Consider the following 21,603-nt stretch of genomic DNA (forward strand, 5'->3'; position numbering starts at 1 on the left):
GAGACAATTTGCCTGATGTACTGATAAACAGGACATAATATCACACTTTTTTTTTCTTCCGTCAAAACAGCATGGCCGTTTTTCCATGAAGAAAAAAAAAACAGTCCCGGGGTGAACCGGACAAAAGCTGTGATGTGATTTGATTTGTTAGCAGGAAAGAGTGTGGCTCCATTGGATTTGTCACGCAACTAAGTGCTTTATTGTTGTTGTTGTTGTTGTTGTTGATGATGGTTTCTGCGGGTGTTCCCTTGACAGGCTCTCTGCCTCTGAGATGGAAAGATGAGCGCAGGGGCCGTAAGTATACAGGGAGGACAGGAAACATACAAGTGTTGAATCTCATGAATAACACATGGGGTTTTATTGTACTTATACTTATCATAAACTTCAAACGTCAATTGAAAGGGTTTATAATTGTACAATAATATGGGAGACATACCCAGGGAGTGGCTTTTGTAATGTAGATGGTGGAACGCACAATAATAAAGGCTGCGGGGTTTTTCCATTGGAATTCAATGGAAACACTTTCAATGCGTCTAAATCTGTATTTGTAAGAAAGTATTTATCACAAAGCATTCCCATTATCCCTGGCTTTTGTTGGGGCATGCAGTAGCTAAGCCAACAGGATACAAACGTATAGCAATATATTCTAATAGTGTTACCTGTGGCTCCATGGGAGGAGTTTGGAAAGAGAGGGGCGCGTGATTAAAGAGGACTAAGAGGAGGTGTGTTCAAGGTTCAGGAGTAAAGTCAAAAGGACCCGGCAGCGAGGATGAGGAGCAGATCCGTGTGACGCACTGGAGGGACGGGATGAAGTGAACGAAGCATGGGGAAGGAGGACAAGAAGAAGAAGCTGCTGGGGAAAAAAGAAGAGTCTATGAAGTATTAAAAAGGAAGCAGGAAAGGAGGGAAGCTGATAAGGACTAATCCGAGAAAAGAATAACCCGAAGAGAGCTGAAAATGATGACTGAGAAAAAGAGGAAAAGAGCGGGGGCAGCTTGAGTTCACAGAGAGAAGATTTAAGATTGTTGGAGAAAAAAAAAAAGAAAGAAAAATTGTGAGAAGGTTCAGAGGTTTAATGAGTGCATGCAGGAGGAAATAATTAATGAGGCTGGCACTACACTAAGGAAGCTATAGAGCTAATGAAAACACGTTTTGTTTAATGCACAAGCCTAAGGCTGGAATTTTGAAAAAAAAAGGTGTGTGAACGCTGTTTTCATAAAATATATAGATTCTGGATTATAAAGTTTGCAATTTTTGTGATACTGTTGTAGTATTATGAATGTCATTTGTGCACAAAAAGATGGATTAAAGTTTGCTTCATATAATTGTTGCAGACATTTTACCTGAACTGTTTTTCTTTCTGGTATTTTGCATTTGAAAACCTTTTTGTATTTAAGGTCTTAGTCTTTAGGAGCTACACGGATGTTTTGATGCATTGTTTATAATTAATATATCAGTTTTTCCTGTACCGACCGGTGTGAGGGTCAGAGGGACAGAGGATGTCGTATGTGTACAGATTGTAATGCCCTCTGAGGCAAATTTGTGATTTGTGATATACAAAATAAATTGAATTGAATAACACCAAATAGCTTGCTTGGTGTATTACAATTGTAACTATATTGGAAAATTGTGAGGCCAATGGAGTAGAAGCACTGCTGGGTCTTTGTGGAAATCAGCTGCTCTTTGGATTCAGGTGTATAAGTGCTTATTTCATTATGTGAAGGGTTCATTGTTTGGGTGGAATATGGTCTCAAAAGAAATATAAAAAACAATCCAAGGCACACTGTAGGCTTTGTGCAAAATTAAAATGTCTTTATTATACACAGCAAAATATATTTGAAATTAAAAACCCCTCAGCGTTGGTGTTGATGTTCTTTTATTTGTGCATGATGGTGTTGTAACCATGTAAGTGTCTTTTTTTCTAAAAATGAATTGTCAAGTAAACAAAACAAGGAGTTTATCAGAGAGGTGACCTGTGCTCCAGTGTTTCTGCGTTAAAAAAAGGGTGGGCAGTTTATGACTCATGGTTGATCAAAGATGATCGAGGAGCCTTTTCTGGACATGACACAAAATGAGTCCCGCAGGAAAACAGGCTCATAAAAATATAAAAAGCACTATCATGATGTTTCAACATGCAAAAACATTTAGCCTTGCCTTGGAGCGAAGATGGTTGTGAAAAAGCCCAGAACAATATATATATATATATATATATATATATATATATATATATATATATATATATATATATATATATATATATATATATCACTCTTTATATAATAAACAGGAGCAAAGGACTTCAAATGCATCTCCCACCTTTCTTCAACCAAAAACTAAAATAATTCATTCATTCAGGAAAAGATCCTGAACCAAATTGGATGTTTATCGCTCCTGTGGAACATGGTGGCACCTCGTATGGTGGCCTATGAGGTTTGACTGTGTGAAAGCTGACTTGTGCTGTAAAGCGCTTTGAGTGGTTGCTAAGACTATAATTTATAATGTATAAATGCAGTCCATTTACCACCTCGGGCTGCTTCTCCTAACGTAGATTTTATCACTGCTGAGAAAATTATAATTTCCCCTCTCTGGGGATAAACATGGGGTGAAAAAAAGTATGAAAATATTTGCCAGAGAGGAGTCTAAGGCTTAATATTGCAGGGGCCACACCTGAGCTTCAGCACCGTGCCTCATCATGTGACGTACAAGATCGCTTTTCCCTTATTACCAAACTCCTGACATCGCTACATGCCTTTAGTATTATCCCTACAGCTACCTCCCTGCACATCAACACACTTCTCTGGGTGAAGAAAAGTTGAGATTGCACACAAATAAAGGGACTGCACAACACACACACACACACACACACACACACACACACTTTGATTGTAACTTTTCCAACAGTTGTTTGTTAGAGCTGATAATGACCTCATGCATTTCTAGTGCTGCACTGGTAGGAGGATGACACCGCCAAAACCTACTAATGTAGCAGAACTGTCACAGGAAACATGGCAATATCCAGGTCAATTAAACATAATGTCTTGGGCAACAACTAAGCTATTGTTTTGGTTTTAGTTTTAAAATCAGGATTATGAAAGCTATATTTTTAACTTTGAGGATTTTAATATTGGTATACATTTATTATAAAGCAGTTTAAACTATGGGTTTTGATACTTAACAGTGTTGTAATCCTGACAGGAGAGCTTTGATTTCGCAACAATGAGAGAGTATCTTGTTTATTGTCTGTCTTGAAAACATACTATTCTCTCGTCCAGTGAACAATACCTTACAATACCCTACCAATTCCCTACCATCTGGCAGGAGGCTGAGGTCCATCAGGACCAAGACCTCAAGCCACATGAACAGCTTCTTCCCGTCGACAGTCCGGCTCATAAACAAAGCCCGGGACCCTCACTGTCATCCCCAGGACAATTTTCTTCCAGACACTCTCCTGCTCATCCCTGTTTCTTTATCTATACACACTCAACACTTTTAACATTTCACTTACATTTCACTTGTTTACGGTCCTGTTATCCGTTTGTTGTGCACTTTATATTATATTTATATTCTTTTATATTCTATTGTAATTTTTAATATGTTCTATTTCTTGCACTGTCTTGATTGTTGTTGATTGTTTGATGTTATTGTTTATTTGTTATTGTTTATTGTTATGCACTTTATGTCATGACAAATTCCTTGTAGGTGAAAACTTTCTTGGCAATAAATGGTTCTGATTCTGATACAGTATACAGCCATCACTGCACCGTTTGCAGCCCACATAGACTCCTCTGTCCATCTCTTTTCTCTACTGTTACCTTGATTATGAATGTTGTATTCACCCAGAAACGAGCTGTAAACTCCATTTTGAGCCATAATGCAGTTGCTTTTGTGTGCTATTTTATGTCATGGCAATAAAAATGTCACAATAAAAAGGACATGGTCTTTCGTAAAATTAACCTCTAATCCCACTTATGCCTTATAAATAAAAAAATATAAAAAAGGTTTCTTTGGACAAAATACCCAATAATATGAATTTAGGGGAACCTCGACACAGTACAGGTACAGCGTCACGGCATGGAGAGCTTATGATTGGATGTCGATAAAAAGGGGAAACCCCTTGCCATCAGGCAGGGCCATCCCTACCCTGCGCTGCACCCTCCTGGCGACCGTCCAATGTCACATTCACAGTCCATTCACTCTCACCCAAAGTGTGTGCAGCGGTGTTTTCCTGAAAATATCATGCTGGTGTTCATAATGCACATTCATGTAACTTTAAACAGGGATACATTTAAGGCAGAACAGACTGTCTGAATATTATGCCAAGACTAATTAAAATTATATATCCGGTATAGTGTCCGCCATTCTCGCTTTTAAGTGCATTCATTTGCAAGCGGGACGCAGAATCGCTACCGTGTCCTTTTATTATCTGTCATGTGAAAAAATAGGATGGCAGTCGCTGGGAAAAGCCACAAAAACACGCGGAGTCATTTCCCCTCTGAAGATCACCCAGCGATCCCCTCAGCTTTGCTGCTACTGTACTTGCAAAATAGTGCGCCCTACTGACGCTATTGCGCATGACTGTACTTCGTAATATGAAGTAGGCCTCCTGTTTTTCTCCCCAACCCCGGAGTCCTCCTGGCCCCCACCGACTCAATGCAACGTTCAAGTAAGCAAAACACGGAGGCTGCCGTCGATCACACGAGAAGGTAAGGGTTTCTTAATGCACACTCAAAGCCAGCGGTGGTCGCCGATTGTGAAATAGCACGGCCGTTGTGGTGTTTTTTTTAGCGTGCGGAGGCAGTCGGACTGCAGAGGAGGCTTCGGTACTGTTTCCGCACGCTCGAGGGAGAGCAAGGCCCAGTGACCCACATTCAGAGCAGCCTGTGTCTATGTGTACGCGTGGGCGAGCGCGCGCGCGTATCCCTGCCAGTGTGCGTGTGTGTATGTGTGTGCCCGGGGACCGTGTGTGTGTACATACATCTGCCGCGAAAATGTTTCCACCATCGCTGGTTTTAGGCATTTCTCCGCGACCGACATTCATGTTTTTGTCGGCTTTTGAGAGGACCTTTCCCCGCGCGGACATTTAGGCTCCGTTTTCTCGTGGCGTTTAACGACCAACGGTAACATTTTTAGAGATTATTTTGTCCTCAATGTCAGTTGTTGCGTGACAGCTTGAGGCCAGCTTTGCAATGATAGAGACTGACATTCCTCCCGTTTATTACACAGACGCGAGGCGCTCTACCTGTCATATCTGTGTCATGCAGCGTTCGCGAGCGTAGCGGGAGGAAACTGGGTCAGTAGGTGCATTCAATCTCTGGGTTAAATGGACAGTTTTCGGTAGCAAGCTTAGTTAGCCTGCTAGCTAGCTATATGGGTTGCTCTGTTTTCGCTTGTATAACGAACACCTGTGGCACCAAAAGGTATATTGAAATGTGTTACTTTGCATGTATGATAGCTAATGGGTGTTTTGGTCGACTGCAATGCGAGGACCGTATCGCTAATATCAGCGTTTATTCATTGACGATGATGTACAGTGGGCAGGATCGTCCAATGAAGAAGCTCAGTCTAATGAGGCTTCACTTATTGGCCATCAGGAATACATGACTGTAGGTCAGGACAGTGCATGGAGCCATTAAGATGGTTTAACAAAATGACTAAATCTCACTATAATCTCCCACTAAAATCAGCGCTATAAATAATATAGCGGGGCGCTAATGTTATTCATAGATGTGACTGTGTACTGTACTGTCATATCTTACAGTAAAATCCTCTCATAGGATCATTGGGTCACATATGGTGTGCGGTTGGTGTTGGCTCTGCTTGACAGGTTTGGGAACTTCATTGTCAGACTGTTCATTTAGACATCACAGAAACAGTTACTTGATTAATTGACAGGGTTTGCTGCAATTTTGTATCATCTTATGTGGTATTGATATTTCAGTTGTAGACTGTTGGTCGGACATAACAGGCACTTTGAAGATGCCACTTTGGGCCGTCGGAAAGTGTGATGGGCATTTTTCACTTATTCTCATTAGTAATTAATCGGATCCAGCTTCTAGATTCTGTTAATCTTCTGTGTTTCACTGTAAACTGAATATCTTTGACCTTTCGGTCAGGCCCTATCTTGACCTTGAGGTTTAGGAAATTGTGACAACCATTTTTTAACTATTTTGTGACTAAATGATTAATGAGTAAATCAAAACAATAATTGGCAGATAAACTGATAATGAAAACAATGATCAGTTGCAGCTCTAATCGTATAGTAGTATGAATATCTTTTACGTTTTGGGCTGCTGGTCGAATACACTTTGTCAGGTGGCTAATTTCCTGTTTTGTGACTGCTACCATTTTCTGTCCTTGTGGACTCTAGAATTTGCATGCATGGTAAACAGTGAACACAAGCCCCCCTGGTATGTTTGTGAATGAGCGTGGATTCTTTGTGTTACAGGAGAGGTGTGGCTCACTCATGAAGGTTTGTCAGTGCCTGGAAGAATAGGATCTAAAACAACTAGTTCTACCTGCAAATACACATTCCAGAAAGTGAGTTGAAAATAACCGTATCACCATATTTTTCATAACTGGGTTACTGTGCTTCAAAAGAGTTTCTGAAGCACTCATAATGTAAGCATAATAATTGAGTTATAGCAGGGTTTCCTCGCTGCACTGGTGTTCGCTATTTGCACTTTAAAGACTTTGTGCTGCAATAACTGGAATTTCAAGACCTCCCAACGTCATAAAATCTGCTTCATTCGTTATTTATAAGTTAGTTTATAAGTGAGTTGTTTAGAAAGTCAGACAGTATTAATTGGAAGCAACCGTACACTTTTTGTACAGGGTCCAATTGAACATATGCTCAATGACACATTGAAATTGTTTAAAAAACGTTGTTAAAGTAAACAAGTTAAGCTGTCCCTCAAACTGACCGACTGTCCCCTATCTGTTGTGATTGCTCCTGCAGGTCTGAGGTCTGGTGGATCACCATGTCGTTCCTGTGCTCTGTGGCCCTCTCGTGACCCCAATGACCTCAACGGACGTTTTGACTTTTAGAGTCAGCTTTGACCCCAAACCCTTTCTACGACCCCTGAGAACAGACATAAACTGACCACGTGCATAAGCTGCATTGGGGTGAGAAGTACACACACACACACACACACACACACACACACACACACACCACAGACTCACACACAAACACACAATTAAATTTGGTTGTGCATTTTTTTCAACATGTTGCAACATGGACTACAAATATGGTCTGTTGTATATTAAGGTATAGAATAAAAGAACTGACCATAGTATGCCAGCTATCTGAACCCAATGGGAATGCTGATAATTGTGTGTTGGAGAAAGACATATTAAATACATGCTTGTTTTTTAGTTTTTTTTCAGAAAGGACTTTTATCAAGTTTATATAATTATTTAAGCTCTGCCTATTTGCATAGCTGCAGTACGCTGTGTGCCAAAACAGTCAATCATATTTTCAGTCCACTGAATTGCAATATGTACAAACCATAACTGATACAATACTGTTTTTTTCTGTCTCTCCAGTTTGTCTTCCAAATGCCTACCTCACGCCTAAAGAGCAAATCACTGCAGCCACAGCCCTGATCAGCAGCCACCATGACATCAAGCATAGGGTATACTGCAACACACACACACACACACACACACACACACACACACACACACACACACACAATATGTAAATGTATCGTTCATGACATTCATACACACTATACGTGTGTTTAGTATAAGCATGTTGAGTACAAAATACGTTCAGATAAATAGCTTTTCAAAAACATTAAACCCCTAATGGTGTCAATGTTCATTAATGAAATGCCTCTAATTTATTATGATAATAATAACGATAATTATAATGATGAATGAACTAAAGACCATCTTGTGGTGGGATCACACCAGCCGCAACGCTAAATCGGACCCAATGGCCCCTTTCCCCTTAGTCCCACACCCATCTTCAAACTCGGCCTTCATTTTGATCTCAACAACAACACCTGTAAAATTGTGTAAATGCGTCTTGTACGGTTGTGACGCCATGACGTTGGTTAAATCTGTCCACAGACAGACAGAAATAAAAACACCCGGCAAAATACTCATTCTCAATTCTGCAGTAGGTGTCTCCAGGACACATTCTGCCATAATGACACACATACAGACTCACAAGCTGAAAACAATACCAGCTGTCACAACTGTAATAATTATAATTATAGTTATTGTTATCATGAAATGGAGTGCCACAATAAAAAAATGTAAAGATATTAAATAACTGCTCCAGATATCAGCCGTCAGTAAAAATGAAAGTATTCATATTGACCCATATTGATTGAAATGGAGGCAAGAACACGCCCCTGTTTCACAAATGCACTTGCAATCTTCTTGGCAAGCACAACACATTCCCCTCTCTCTCTCTCTCTCTCTCTCTCTCTCTCTCTCCCTCTCCCTCTCCCTCTTTTACTCTCTTTTTTTTGTGTGACCCAAAAATAGAGCCGTTCCTGGCATGTAGGAATCCTCTCATTAACCAGCATCCGTCATTCGCTATTATTAACAATACAGATCTGCTTTCAAGCTGCCAACAAACATGCGTACACAGGAAAAAAACCAAAGTGAGGCGGGATAAGCTGCAAATACTTTCTTCTCCTCCCGTAGGGATGATTGTAGCATCTTTGATGGGTTGATGGAAGAAGATGAAAAGGACAAAGCAAAACGGTAAGCCAGATATAAAGATGAAGACACTAGAGTGATGATTAAACATCATATAGAAAGGATTGTTTCTTGACCGGACCTACACTCAACCTGCATCTGAAACACACTTAAAGCATGTCCAAACCGATTTTATTGGTTGGCATGCCGGACAGTGGCATTATCAGTGGCATGCCGAACACTGCAGCCATACACTGTCTTAACTTGAAACATTATAGGGTCACATGACATTTTCATGGATCGTTGTGTTTTTCTCTGTACGTCAAAGCAGTCAATCTGGACAAAAAAATCCAAACCAAAAGTCACTTGGAAATGTTTGTCCAAAAGAAACGTTCATTGCATGACATTAAGAATTCAATTTATAACCGTGGTTTTGATTTCAGCGTGTCCCGAAACAAGTCTGAGAAGAAACGGAGAGACCAGTTCAATGTCCTCATCAAGGAACTTGGCACGATGTTGCCGGGCAACACCAGGAAGATGGACAAGTCCACCATCCTGCAGAAAAGCATTGACTTCCTGTGTAAACACAAAGGTCAGGACACCTCACAGGGTGGACACGTCTTGTTCTATATTTAGCTCTTCTTGTGTACTCTGTCCATCTGTGCTTGTTTACTCTCATTACTAGAGCTTATTACACTTTTTATGAGACATGGGTACTGTACATGTAAAGTGTAAATTACTCTTTAATTATTTTTGACCCTTTTAACTGTGTAGTGACTCAATGTGTTGTGAATAATAATTGTGTCCTACTTTAAGGATTAGCTGCTTTACACCTCCACACTCTACTCAGTTTCCCCTCATAATCATTAACACTGTGTTTCCTTTATGATGAAATAATTCATTACTAGGCATGTGTTACTATTTCCTTTAAATCCTAGTTCTTATCATTGCTGTGCATGATAATTAACTCGGCTGCCACTTCACCGTTGCACTGTGTTATCTCTTGCCTTGTTTAAGTGCCTTGTTTTCACTCTGAGCCCTCTGCTATCAATGGATTTTACGTGTTATCTCTTTTATGTCCCGTTGTATTTTCCCAAAGGTTTTTTTTTCTTGAAAAATAGGATTTTTCTTCCTAAAATTGCCATTTGCATTCTGTTTCCTCTCCCAGAGATCGCAGCCCAGTCGGAGTCGAGTGAGATCAGGCAGGACTGGAAGCCTCCATTTCTTAGCAATGAGGAGTTCACCCAGCTCATGCTGGAGGTCAGACATCACACGTGCTGTACTGTAATCCTGTCTGTTAGGTGTTATATCCCCTGTTATTTTACTCTCGTGGCAATTAATGCAGATGTGCCTTAAACTTGCATTCTCTCTAATGGCCATCAGGGGGTGACTCCTCTGTTTTCAAAAAGAAGTCTGATTGTATAGAAGTCTATGAGGAAATGACTCTGCTTCTCACTTGATTTATTACCTCAGTAAACATTGTAAACATGAGTTTATGGTCTCAATCTCTAGTTTCAAGTCTTCTTCAACACAACATGATGTTTATTTAGTAAATGATGGTCCATTTAGAGTCAAATAGACCATGAAGCAGAGTATGCTTTAGGGCGGGGCTACCTTGTGATTGACAGGTCCCTACAAGAAAGTTAATTGTAAACATTTTGGTCGCCTAAAAATGTCTTATTCAGCGTTTAATTGTACTTCGCGTCACCCTCTCATGTCACCTCTGGTTGCAAAAAAAACAAGATGGTTACGGCACAAAATGCCAAACTGAAGGCTTGAAAACGGTAGTCCACAAACCAATGGGTGACACGCAGGATTTTATTTCTAAAAGTAAAAATGCTGCGGTATCATTTCAACTGATTTGACTCATTGTTTATTTTTGCTGATATTCAACAATAGACACATTGTTATCTTGTCTTGCATTATCAGGCTCTGGATGGGTTCTTTTTAGCAATAATGACTGACGGGAACATCCTCTACGTCTCCGAGAGTGTCACCTCACTACTTGAACACTTACCGGTGAGTCACACTGGTTCTTCCTTTTACCCGATATGTATTAGTCATCCTCTGTATTGTAGAACAAGCTTTAAGTGGATTTTTTGTGTGCGAGTTGTTCAGATTGAACATGCTGGGATGATCTGTGGGTGTTACTATTCTTCCAATTTCTGTGCGTGTTCTCATGTATGTGCTGTGTTCCTCAGACGGACCTGGTGGACCAGAACCTGTTAAACTTCCTGCCACTTGGAGAACACTCTGAGGTGTACAAGGCTCTGTCCACGCACCCCACCGACCACGAGAACCTTAGCTCCGACTACCTGAAGAGTCAGTACCACCCTGAAGCATTTCAACATTATCCAGTGATACTGTACTGTTTTGTGTTTGATGGTTAATCGGACAATATCATTCAGTTTAACACTTACTTACGTACTTCACTTTGCTCAGCTTGCAGCTTTTATCTGATTTTTAAAATCATAATTGTCTGTTTGGGCCTTAACATCCAAAGAAAATGATACAGAAATCAAATAAAACGAATCCATGTTCATCCGTTTGACTGTAATAAATTGTTGAATATATTTTGAATAACAAACAACTGAAGATAATGTAACATTTTCACAACTCAGTAACTCATTTCATTAGTTTAGCATAAATCCTGTCCTGTTAGTCTTGTCTGTAAGGAAGCAACTTGGTGGATATAGAAAAATCATAATCTTCTCTAAAAGAGGCTTATTTTTTACATGATTTTTTCAGACAGTATTGTCTTGATATCCTTCCAGCACCATGAAACATTTTAAACACATTTTGAACACTGCATTTATTGGAAAAAAAACTATTGTCTTTTACACATAACTTTGTCTTTTGACCTAACTGTATTATTATTATTATTATTATTATTATTATTTTCCAGCTAAGAACCACATGGAGTTCTGCTGCCATATTTTGCGAGGGACTATCGACCCCAAAGAACCGCCTGTCTACGAATATGTAAAGTTCATTGGCAACTTCAAGTCACTCAACAACGGTATGACACTTAAATAGCAGTCAACACAGAAAAATGTGTGTAAAGCCAGTTTGACTGAGGGAGTAAACGACCTCTTCAACGGCAAACCCTGCTCTGTGTTGCGCAGTTCCCAACGCGGCGAGGAATGGTCTAGCAGGGGTGTTACAGCGGTCACTACAACCTGCGTTCGACGACCAGGTGTACTTCGTAGCCACTGTTCGGCTGGCCAAACCTCAGTTTATCAAGGTAGAGGCACACGCACTCTCGCATACATACAAATATCATCTACACTGAGCCGTTAATGAATCATTTGGTCTAACATACCTTTTCTCTGCTGTTGTTTTTATATTCACAGGAGATGTGTACAGTGGAGGAGCCTAATGAAGAATTCACCTCTAGACACAGTCTAGAATGGAAGTTCCTCTTCCTAGACCATAGGTAAACACACAAACGCACACATTTGAACGTGCATTGCTTTTTAAGCTGTAAGTATACGCCGTCAGAAGGCGTGTTCGGGTGGTCGCACTCTTCCCGCGTAGGCAAAACGTCATATGAAGTACGTCTCTTAAAGCATAACCCTTTTCATTTACATAATACTAATTTCTTTGTGATATGTACTCTTTCTTTGCATACACTTCACTGAAAGCTAAGAGCACCCAGTTAGTCGTGGTCACTTTGTCATTTTGAGCTTTGTGAAGCCGACCTTCTGTTTTCCGATTTCAATAAGGATGCCATTTCTCCTTTTTCAGAGCTCCGCCAATCATAGGCTACCTGCCTTTCGAGGTTCTGGGAACATCAGGGTATGACTATTACCATGTGGATGACCTGGAGACACTGGCCAAGTGTCACGAGCACTGTGAGGGCTCCTGTTTACACGCGTTCATTTTGTGTTGTGAAAGCTTTTCTCTGCTCGTCGCCTCTAACCGCTCCGTCTCCCTCTCGTGTTCAGTGATGCAGTACGGTAAAGGGAAGTCCTGTTACTATCGTTTCCTGACTAAAGGTCAACAGTGGATCTGGCTTCAGACGCACTACTACATCACCTATCACCAGTGGAACTCACGGCCCGAGTTTATTGTCTGTACGCACACAGTAGTCAGGTACTGCAGCCTCCCTGTCCCGCTATACCGATAGAACAGAGATTTATTTGTGCTGATCATGAGACATTTCTGTGATCGTAAACGGCTCCTCACATGCAGTACTGTGATCCATTTTACTGGTGACACGGCATGTCTAAATGTTCACATCTCTCATGCGCCTTCTTTTTTTGGCCTAAAACACAGCTATGCAGAGGTGAGGGCAGAACAGCGCAGAGAGCTGGGCATTGAGGAGTCTAACCCAGAAGTTACGGTGAATAAGGTGAGAAATCACATCTAGAAATGCTCTCAACTCAACTGCCTTCATCAATGCATGAGTCCAATAATTAAGGGTTTCGCAATATATATCAAGTATGGAGGAGAAATTGTGAAAAAAACAGATAAGATGAGATAATCCTTTATTAGTCCCGGTCACTAATAAAGGATTATCTTATCTTATATCTTAAATTATGGTTGAATTTGTAGATTTGTTGGTTAAGCCTGAGTAACAAAATTAAACTATTAGTACTGTAATTTAACTTTTGTTCGTAGACTGGCTGAAGTTCTCTAGTGGCAATGTGTTAACATACCAAATTATTATATTCATCAAGCCAACATATTATTATATATGTCAAAAGGTTTACCACAATTAAGCCCAAAAACTTGTTTCTGATGTAAACTGTCTCATACAACATAAAGCCAAATTTACTGTCCAATAACTTCCATCAGTGAGATGCTACTGCCCGTTAATATTTCTCACACTGTCTACAAATCTCTGACAAACTGACTGCTGCTCTCTTATTTTATCTCAATCCTTTTGGTCAGTGATTACATCAAGATGAGAACAACAGATTTCTCATAAATCATAATGTTTTTCAAGGAATTCACAAAAGAACATTAATTCAGTGATATCTTTCTATGAAAGAACTTTTTGAGTCTAATAGCTGTTAATTATGTACTAGTGCAGGGCCTAGTACAGGACATGCCTCTTTGGATTGCTTGGCATCCTGTATCGCCGCTTACACCGCTCATCCAAACAACTTCACAGTCTGAGAAATACTCCCGCCAAGTGTGAAGTCGATCGGATGAACGGCTGTCGAGAAAAACATTGAAGGAGAGACAAGAGTGCTGGCGGTCGAGTGAATGTAAACGAAGAGAGAGAGAGCGGCGTTATCGAGAACAAAGCTAGTACAAATAAACACACCCACACCCCCGCACAACCCTGCAGGAAGGTCCTGCTTTGCTGGAATTTGAATGAATGCAGCCGAAGCGCATGCGCTCCATCCCGCTCGCTGTGTGTGTGTGTGTGTGTGTGTGTGTGTGTGTGTGTGTGTGTGCGTGCGTGTGTGCGTGTGTACGGACACACCTATAGCAGCACGCTTTGCACACAGCAGAGGAGAGAGAGCTGAGAGCAGAGGGTTTACTGAAGTACATAAACACACACAGGAAAATGCTGCATATTATACCTTTTGAAAGGATTGTCTGTCAAGTGTATTTTTTTTCTTCTGCTTTTAGAGTCAAGACTCTGGCTCGGAGTCCCAGCTGAATACATCCAGCCTGAAGGAAGCCTTGGAGCGATTTGACCGCAGCCGAACACCCTCAACCTCCTCACAGAGTTCCCACAAGTCCTCATCGCATGTCTCTGACAACACGTGCACTTGTAAGGACACACACACACACACACACACACACATACACATACACATGTTGCATTACACATATAGTATTAGTCAGTTCAACCCTGACGTTATACGTTAAAGACGGGTCAATGACGCATCTGTTGTGAAGTTTAATGGGATGGGAGGCCCCGCAGTAAGGTGATATGCTATCCTCAGCAGAGTATGACTCGCACTCAATCAATGATTCTGTCTCTGCGACAGCCTCCAAGCTACACATGGACACGGCCACACCTCCTCGGCAGTCCCTGGCCTCCACCATGGAGATGACGTCACAGCGTCGCTCATCCATCAGCAGCCAGGTGAGACTCGATTGGCCCAAAACACCAACACATAACACACAGTTCTTGGACTTCTTGTTTTGAAGGATGCTGATTTTTGTGACCCAGAGTAATGCAAAGAGAGAGTCAGTCAATGATATTTCATAATGCAGTTTGCTTAAGCAAATGTAATAAAAACAAATTCTTACACTTCAGTTGCCATAATTCTCCTGATTACTCTATTTGCAGTCTATGAGCTCTCAGACCACAGGACAGAGTGTAACTCCAGGTATGATCACTCAGCAGCAGCAGCAGCAGCAGCAGCAGCAGCAGCAACAACAACAACAACAACAACAACAACAACAACAACAGCAACAACAACAACAACAACAACAACAACAACAACAACAACAGCAGCAACAACAGCAGCAGCAACCACAGCAGCTACAGACAAACGTACAGGTGAGAACTACACGTGGGTCATTTCATCTCATGATGTGTGGTAGAGCTGAGACGATTAGATGCAGTGGTCCCAGATTCTCAAAGGTTGGTTATTGCAATATTGACTAGTAGACCAAAATGATAAATCAATAAATTGAATATAATAATAGTTAAACAGTAGAAGAAGGGCCAAGCATTTGCAAGAATCTGACGATATGATGTGTCATCATAAAGGCGTTACAATCCAATATATTGTTTTTTTTACTAATACACAGCCATATGCATAAAATCTGGGTATATTTTTGTAAACGTTTTTATGAAGTCAGAACATTGGGATCTGCATTTGCATTTATCACAGTCCCTGTTACATCCAACATCATAGCACTACTTTTTGTGCAATCTGAGCCAGTCTGCCACAAATCCTTGCTTTTAACTATTAATTAGAAATCGATACAGTGTTTTTCAGAATCGATACAGTATTGCGATAGTTATATGTATCGCTATTTTCTGAAAACCCTAATGAAATAACTATCAGCTGCAGCTCTGCCGTGGACCTTTTTGTCCATTTGCAGCATTTCGTGATGAGCTTAAGTGACATGAGTGGCCTGTTCTTTGTCTTTTCACCCACAGCCGGTGATGGAGTTCTCAGCGCAGGTGAATGCCATGCAGCATCTGAAGGATCAGCTGGAACAGAGGACAAGACTGATCCAAGCCAACATCCAGCGGCAGCAGGACGAGCTGAGGCACATCCAAGACCAGCTGCAGAGAGTCCAGGGGCAGGGCATACAGGTCTGATATAGACCCACACACATGCTGGCCGTCTGAATCTAAAAATGAATCAAATTTCTAAAATAACTTTAGTTTCTTTAAAAAAAACACAAAAAAAACGCTTTAAAGCGATAATTGTGCTGCATTCCGTTTGTCTTGTGTCATACAAAGCACCGCAGTGCACTCAAATGATGCATTTCACTTTAAAATGTAGGTAACATATAATGTAACATTTTGTAACCTTTTACAGCAAAAGAAAACTAATTATATTCAAACCATTAACCAGAGAGATACTTCAGCTGACTGAAAGGGGTTAATTTTACTCACAGAACAATTGCATACTTACCTGTTTTGAAAATCAATTTCATTTGCATTCAGGTTTCTCCCTGTGATGTTTTTTTTCCAAATTTAGACAGTTGGTTATCTGAACAAAAGTAGCACGCAACCTCTCCTCTTATTTAAAAGATCAGTAGATGTGGTGCGCTTTGTCTTTTCCTGTTGTGTTTCACCTGGCTGTGCCTGACCTAGATCAGAGCGAGAATCATGCATTATGTATGATTTTTGTTCTATTCAGAGGACACTCGCGTGTACCCTGTAAAGACAATTTACTCACATTGAATTATTCTACTCTGTTGTAATAATACGCACAGATTAGGCAATTAAATGTACTGAAATGAGTGCATGCAGCGCAGACCTAGACACACACACACACACACACACACACACACACACACACACACACACACACACACACACACACACACACACTACTGAGGCCTGATTTTTTGGTGTTTCCATCCCGACAGATGTTGCTGCAGCAGCAAGGCGGAGCGATGAACGTGCAGCTCCCCCAGGTGGGCTCGGTCCAACAAGCCACTGCTTTGACCAGTCAGGTCCAGCAAACGACCATTAACCCCGTCCATTCAGGAAGTCAGCAGCTCACCATCCAGCAGCAGGCTCCGCCCCCCCAGCAGAACCTGCAGCAGCAGCAGACCAACGCCCTTGCACAGGTAGGACAGGTAGGAAAAAGTTTGTTCTTTTAATCTCAGATCAAACTTGCGGTATCTGTAACCTTTAAAGGAACAGGTCAAACATGAATCATGTACTCAATGCTTGAGGTCCTGTGAGAACACTGAGCTTGTGTGAACTTGCAGTGTTTACATCTCATTCAGAAGACAGGAAGAGCCACAGAGCACGCTGTTAGTGTTAGACTTCACAGGAAACTCTGCGACGGTGTACTGTAACACACACCATAATGTTTACCTTGGTTAGAAACACCTTCCATACTCTGGAATTGAGTAATGTTGAACCAAGTTATCTTGTTGTGTTCATTTAAAACAGCCAGGGCAACAAAAGCAGCACATTTCACTTCATGTTTGTATATAATGTATCAAAAGCAAACATACTTTTTCAAGTAGTGAAGTGGCTGTAATGCAACCTTCCTGCCCACCACCTTTTATGGAAGCAATGTGCAGAATATCCTGACGTTCATTTTCTGTTTTTCTGTATATTTACAGCTTCATGACCTGTACATTTATTTTTGGTATGTTTAAATTAAACATGCCTAAAATAATAAAAGTGAACCAAAAAAGACCCTTAGTGTGTTTACTCTGTTTTTCAAAGGAATTCATATCATGTCCCTCCCTCCTTCCCCACATTACCACTTTCCAGCCCCAGCGTCAGCCCCAGCAGCCCCCTCAGGCTCAGCCCCAGACCCAGGGCTCAGTATCCGCTCCACTGTACAACACCATGATGATCTCCCAGCCAGGGCAGCCCAACGTGCTGCAGATCAGCACCAGCCTGCCGCAGACCAACACGCAGCAAGGCACCGCAGTGGCCACCTTCACGCAGGATCGACAGATCCGGTAGCTAGCCGACGACCAAACCTGAATCTCAAACTACCCCTCACTCTCACTCTGTATATACAATGTCATTCACTTCTCCCTTTTCTCCATTTCACCCTCTCCAGGTTCCCAGCAGGCCAGCAGCTGGTGACCAAGCTTGTGACCACTCCAATGGCGTGTGGAGCGGTCATGGTGCCCACCTCCATGTTCATGGGACAGGTGGTCACTGCGTACAACCCCTTTAGTGGGCAACAGGTACGAGTCACAGAGCGACTAATGAAACTGTATCTGATACCAGAAAAAGTTGTTGTTTAACATTTGTCATCTCCTTGAAGCCTATAGATGACTCAAAGGACTAACAGCTCCAAAGACTTGTAGATTCTTTGTCATTAAAGCCGGTGCGGTGTTGTTGTTACATTACCTTACACAGTAGACTCCATCCCTTCTTCATTTGTCTGTCAAGTCCAAACACATCTGGAAAAGTTAGAGATCATAAGTAGAGGTGATGCTATTTAAACCTCTCTAGAAGCAGCAAATGGCTGACAATATTCCACACAAGATTTCCTATATGATTCAGTGATATGACTACGTCCCTTTGTTGTGCCGTGTTAACTCCTGTGTATATTCAGCAGGGAGGGCAAACCCAGACTCTGACTCTGCAACCAGCCCAACCGCCGCAAAGTCAGCCTGATGGCCCAAACCAGACGGCTGTAGTGGCTCAGAGCGGCCAGCAGGGGCAGCAACAGCAATTCCTACAGGTAACAGTAGAGGGCAGCAAATAGGATTCATTTAAACAGACACCTTGAATATATCAAGTTTTACTTTGGTTTAAGGTGTTACATTGATTGAAACTTTAAGATGTTTATTCACTTCACTTTCAGAATGTGTGATTTCATTTAAGAACTGCTTCAATTTGTAATGCTCCTGCACTGTATTTGTGTCAGGGCACTCATCTTCTCCACAGCAACCAGTCTACCCAGCTCATTCTGCAGGCAGCTTTCCCACTCCAACAACAGGGCACGTTCACGCAGGCAACGCAGCAACAACAACAACAACAACAGCAGCAACAACAACAGCAACAACAACAGCAACAGCAGCAACGACAACAGCAGCAACAATCTCACCACCAGAGGCACCAGCAGCAACTGAAACCGCAGCCCCAGAAACAGCAGAAAGCTCCGTCATCGCACAGGACCGACAGCGTCAGCAGCCAACCTCAGTGAGCTCGTTCACTGAGAGAACACCGGGAACTTTAAGAGATCGCTGCAGCTGTTTTGGTCGCGTGGCTGACACCCCCCACACACACACACACACACACACACACACACACACACACACACACACACACACACACACACACACACACACACACACACACACACACACACACACACACACACACACAAAATCGTTGCCCTTCCCTTCCTCCATCTGAAAGAAAGGAATCATAGGAAAGAGGAAAGCCTGTGAGTCCACAAGGAACTCGATTGTCACCGTGGCAACAGGATGGATTAAAATCCCCCTTTCCTTTACCGGAGGAGGAGTTGTGAGGGAGCTCTGGTCTCTGGTGAAAACCGACTTTATTTTTATTTTTTTTGAAGGTGTGTCAAAGTGGACTGACCTTGTACAGATTTACTGTATGATACAAAAAAAACTTGTAAATATACAATATAGCCTAACAGGAAACAGAAATGTAGTATTTTATATGATTGCATGGAAAGAATAACTGTGTAAGCTTTTATTAGTCGCTTTTGAGAAATGAATTTTTACTTTGTTCAAGTGTTTTCTGGTCAAAGATGGAGCGATGATGTGCTCTCTCAGTCTTCTCTCCCCCACCCCCACCTTCCCTAAAACAAACAACAACAGTCCAGAATAAGGCTTTAAAGTTCGGTCAGTTTGCTTGGGCTGGGGTTTTCTTGCGGAAGTTGTGTTTTTGAACACTGTGTCTGAGACAAAAATGGCTCTTTTTAACTTTGTAAGAAATTATGTTTGGCAAGAAACTAGATCACAGTTTAACTGAATTCTTTGCAGCATGATCACTGTACGTCTAACGGGTTTAGTGATTCCAAGTGCCAATAACATAGTCGGTTATCTTCTTGTTTTATTTTATTTCGAGCAGACTATTCAAAGGCGTATATATATTTTCCAACAAGATATTACCCCTATTAAAGTTAACGCGTGTGTATATAGTAGGGATTATTTTTTAACAGTCAGAGAGCCCTATAAGTAACAAACAGTATATCCTCAACCTCCTGAAACTTTAGCACTTGATGTGGTTGTGTACAGTAAATCACTGTCCAGACCTAGTTGTTTGTAATCCGTGGTGTGATTCTGTGAGCTAGTGTGTTTTTGGGAATACAATCTTTGTGTGCATGAGTGGGCATGAGAGTGTCTGTGCGTGTGCGTGTGCGTGTGCGTGTGCGTGTGTGTGTGTGTGTGTGTGTGTGTGTGTGTGTGTGTGTGTGTGTGCGCGCTTTCCCCTTGTGTCTTACAATAATTGACTTAGTAAGGGTTTGAAGTTGCTGGATGGTACTTGTATTCTCAGGAATGTGGAACGTTTTTTTTGCTTCTGCCTCAGTCTGGAACCAGACCAAGAAGGATTAGACAGTGATGCCGCGAAGACCAGAGGAAGAATTGTGTGAAGGGTGTGGTGACTCAATCAAATTTGACCCAGATCTCTTCGAGCCTTCCTGTTATTTTGTAAAGCGGGGAAGTCCAAGATACAATTTTTCAGCTATTCACCCAGATTGAAGTAGATCGACTTCATTTGACCAGCGAACCTGCACTTCTGCTCACTGTCTCATGGTCTTTTTGTATAATCAGTGTTTTTAATCCTTCTATCTCTTCCTAGGCCTCAGAAACCCTCATGCAGTTCAGTTCACTTGTCTCTGGTTTAAACCTGGGCTGGGCCCAAATCCATTTCAAATGACGTTGATGGAAATTGGGCTCAGCCCCTCTACTACAGTCGTAAGCCATATCAAACAGAAAAGCCTTGGATCGGAGGAAGCGTGATGGTTGGCGAAGGAGCATTTAGAATGTGTTGTTTTGTCTCAAGAGTGTAGTTAAGACTGCGTGTTTGTGTGAATATATATATATATATATATATAAATATATATAGCGTCTCCTACTTCTCGTATCTCTCTGGGGGGCCAGTATTGGTTTCCCCTGGCGATAGCCAATCAGTTCTTGCGTTGCAGTACAAAGAAAATAATTGTAATATTCAAGAAACTTCCTCTCCGGTGGGGCTCAGTATTCTGCAAGCCCGTGTGTGGGACAGCTCAACTTGAATACATGTTTGTGTGAGTGAGAGAGAGTTTGTATGCATGATTACTGTCACTGTAACCTGTTATATTTTCATATGGAAACAGACGTGTGACTGGAAAAAGAATGGATGTTAGGCAATGCAGAGCATTGGTCACCATTCAGGCTATAAAGAAGACGGGCAGTGTTATTGTTTTGCGATGGCAGACTGCTTGACAAACACTTATCATGACAACTACTACATCAGACCGGTCTCAAGTGGTAACCCCTTCTGAGAGACCTTTTTATTTTAGGTTGGCGACCGAGCGGGGACAATGCTCTTATTGACTTTGTCCACAAATGAGGAATAGAAGACAGGATTCACAGAGAGGGTCCTACTGTTTGAACCAGGTCTTCCACGCTTCACATAACAAATGTAGACCCTCTATAGACTAGTTTGTGTTTAAGGCATCACTCTAAAGGGTAATGATGAAATGTTTATAGTTTGTGTCACTGATACCCAGCCCAAAGAATGTAAAGGTGTTTAAAGAGACAAATGGATGTTGTAACTGTTGATTATGGAGGACCTTTGACAGGCTTTGAGATGAAGGAAACCGAGGGGTGTTAAAAGAAAATCATGTTTTTCAC

General features: G+C 41.6%; 1 protein-coding gene across 8 annotated transcripts; it reads left to right on the forward strand.

The window, feature by feature from the left end:
- The first annotated feature begins 4,595 nt into the window (after nt 1-4,595).
- Nucleotides 4,596-19,102, forward strand: LOC137883945 (circadian locomoter output cycles protein kaput-like). 8 transcript variants are annotated; one of them, XM_068725555.1, is made up of 24 exons: nt 4,596-4,703; nt 6,446-6,537; nt 6,956-7,122; nt 7,546-7,634; nt 8,662-8,721; nt 9,099-9,247; nt 9,824-9,915; nt 10,585-10,674; nt 10,857-10,977; nt 11,561-11,674; nt 11,781-11,899; nt 12,009-12,091; nt 12,403-12,509; nt 12,603-12,750; nt 12,934-13,009; nt 14,242-14,386; nt 14,607-14,704; nt 14,912-15,124; nt 15,734-15,892; nt 16,678-16,890; nt 17,495-17,736; nt 17,841-17,970; nt 18,345-18,473; nt 18,660-19,102. In XM_068725555.1, the coding sequence occupies exons 4-24, from the start codon at nt 7,618-7,620 to the stop codon at nt 18,936-18,938; spliced, it is 2,784 nt and encodes a 927-aa protein (XP_068581656.1). In that variant the 5' UTR covers nt 4,596-4,703; nt 6,446-6,537; nt 6,956-7,122; nt 7,546-7,617; the 3' UTR covers nt 18,939-19,102. The 8 variants fall into 8 exon arrangements, with proteins under 8 accessions (XP_068581656.1, XP_068581659.1, XP_068581661.1 ...); XM_068725558.1 differs by having other exon boundaries at nt 18,348-18,473; XM_068725560.1 differs by having other exon boundaries at nt 17,543-17,736.
- The last annotated feature ends 2,501 nt before the right edge of the window (nt 19,103-21,603 follow it).

Source organism: Cebidichthys violaceus, unplaced genomic scaffold (assembly GCF_023349555.1).
Source record: "Cebidichthys violaceus isolate CVI_PGR_0920_01 unplaced genomic scaffold, fCebVio1.0.p SCAF_351, whole genome shotgun sequence".
NCBI classification, from domain to species: Eukaryota; Metazoa; Chordata; class Actinopteri; order Perciformes; family Stichaeidae; genus Cebidichthys; species Cebidichthys violaceus.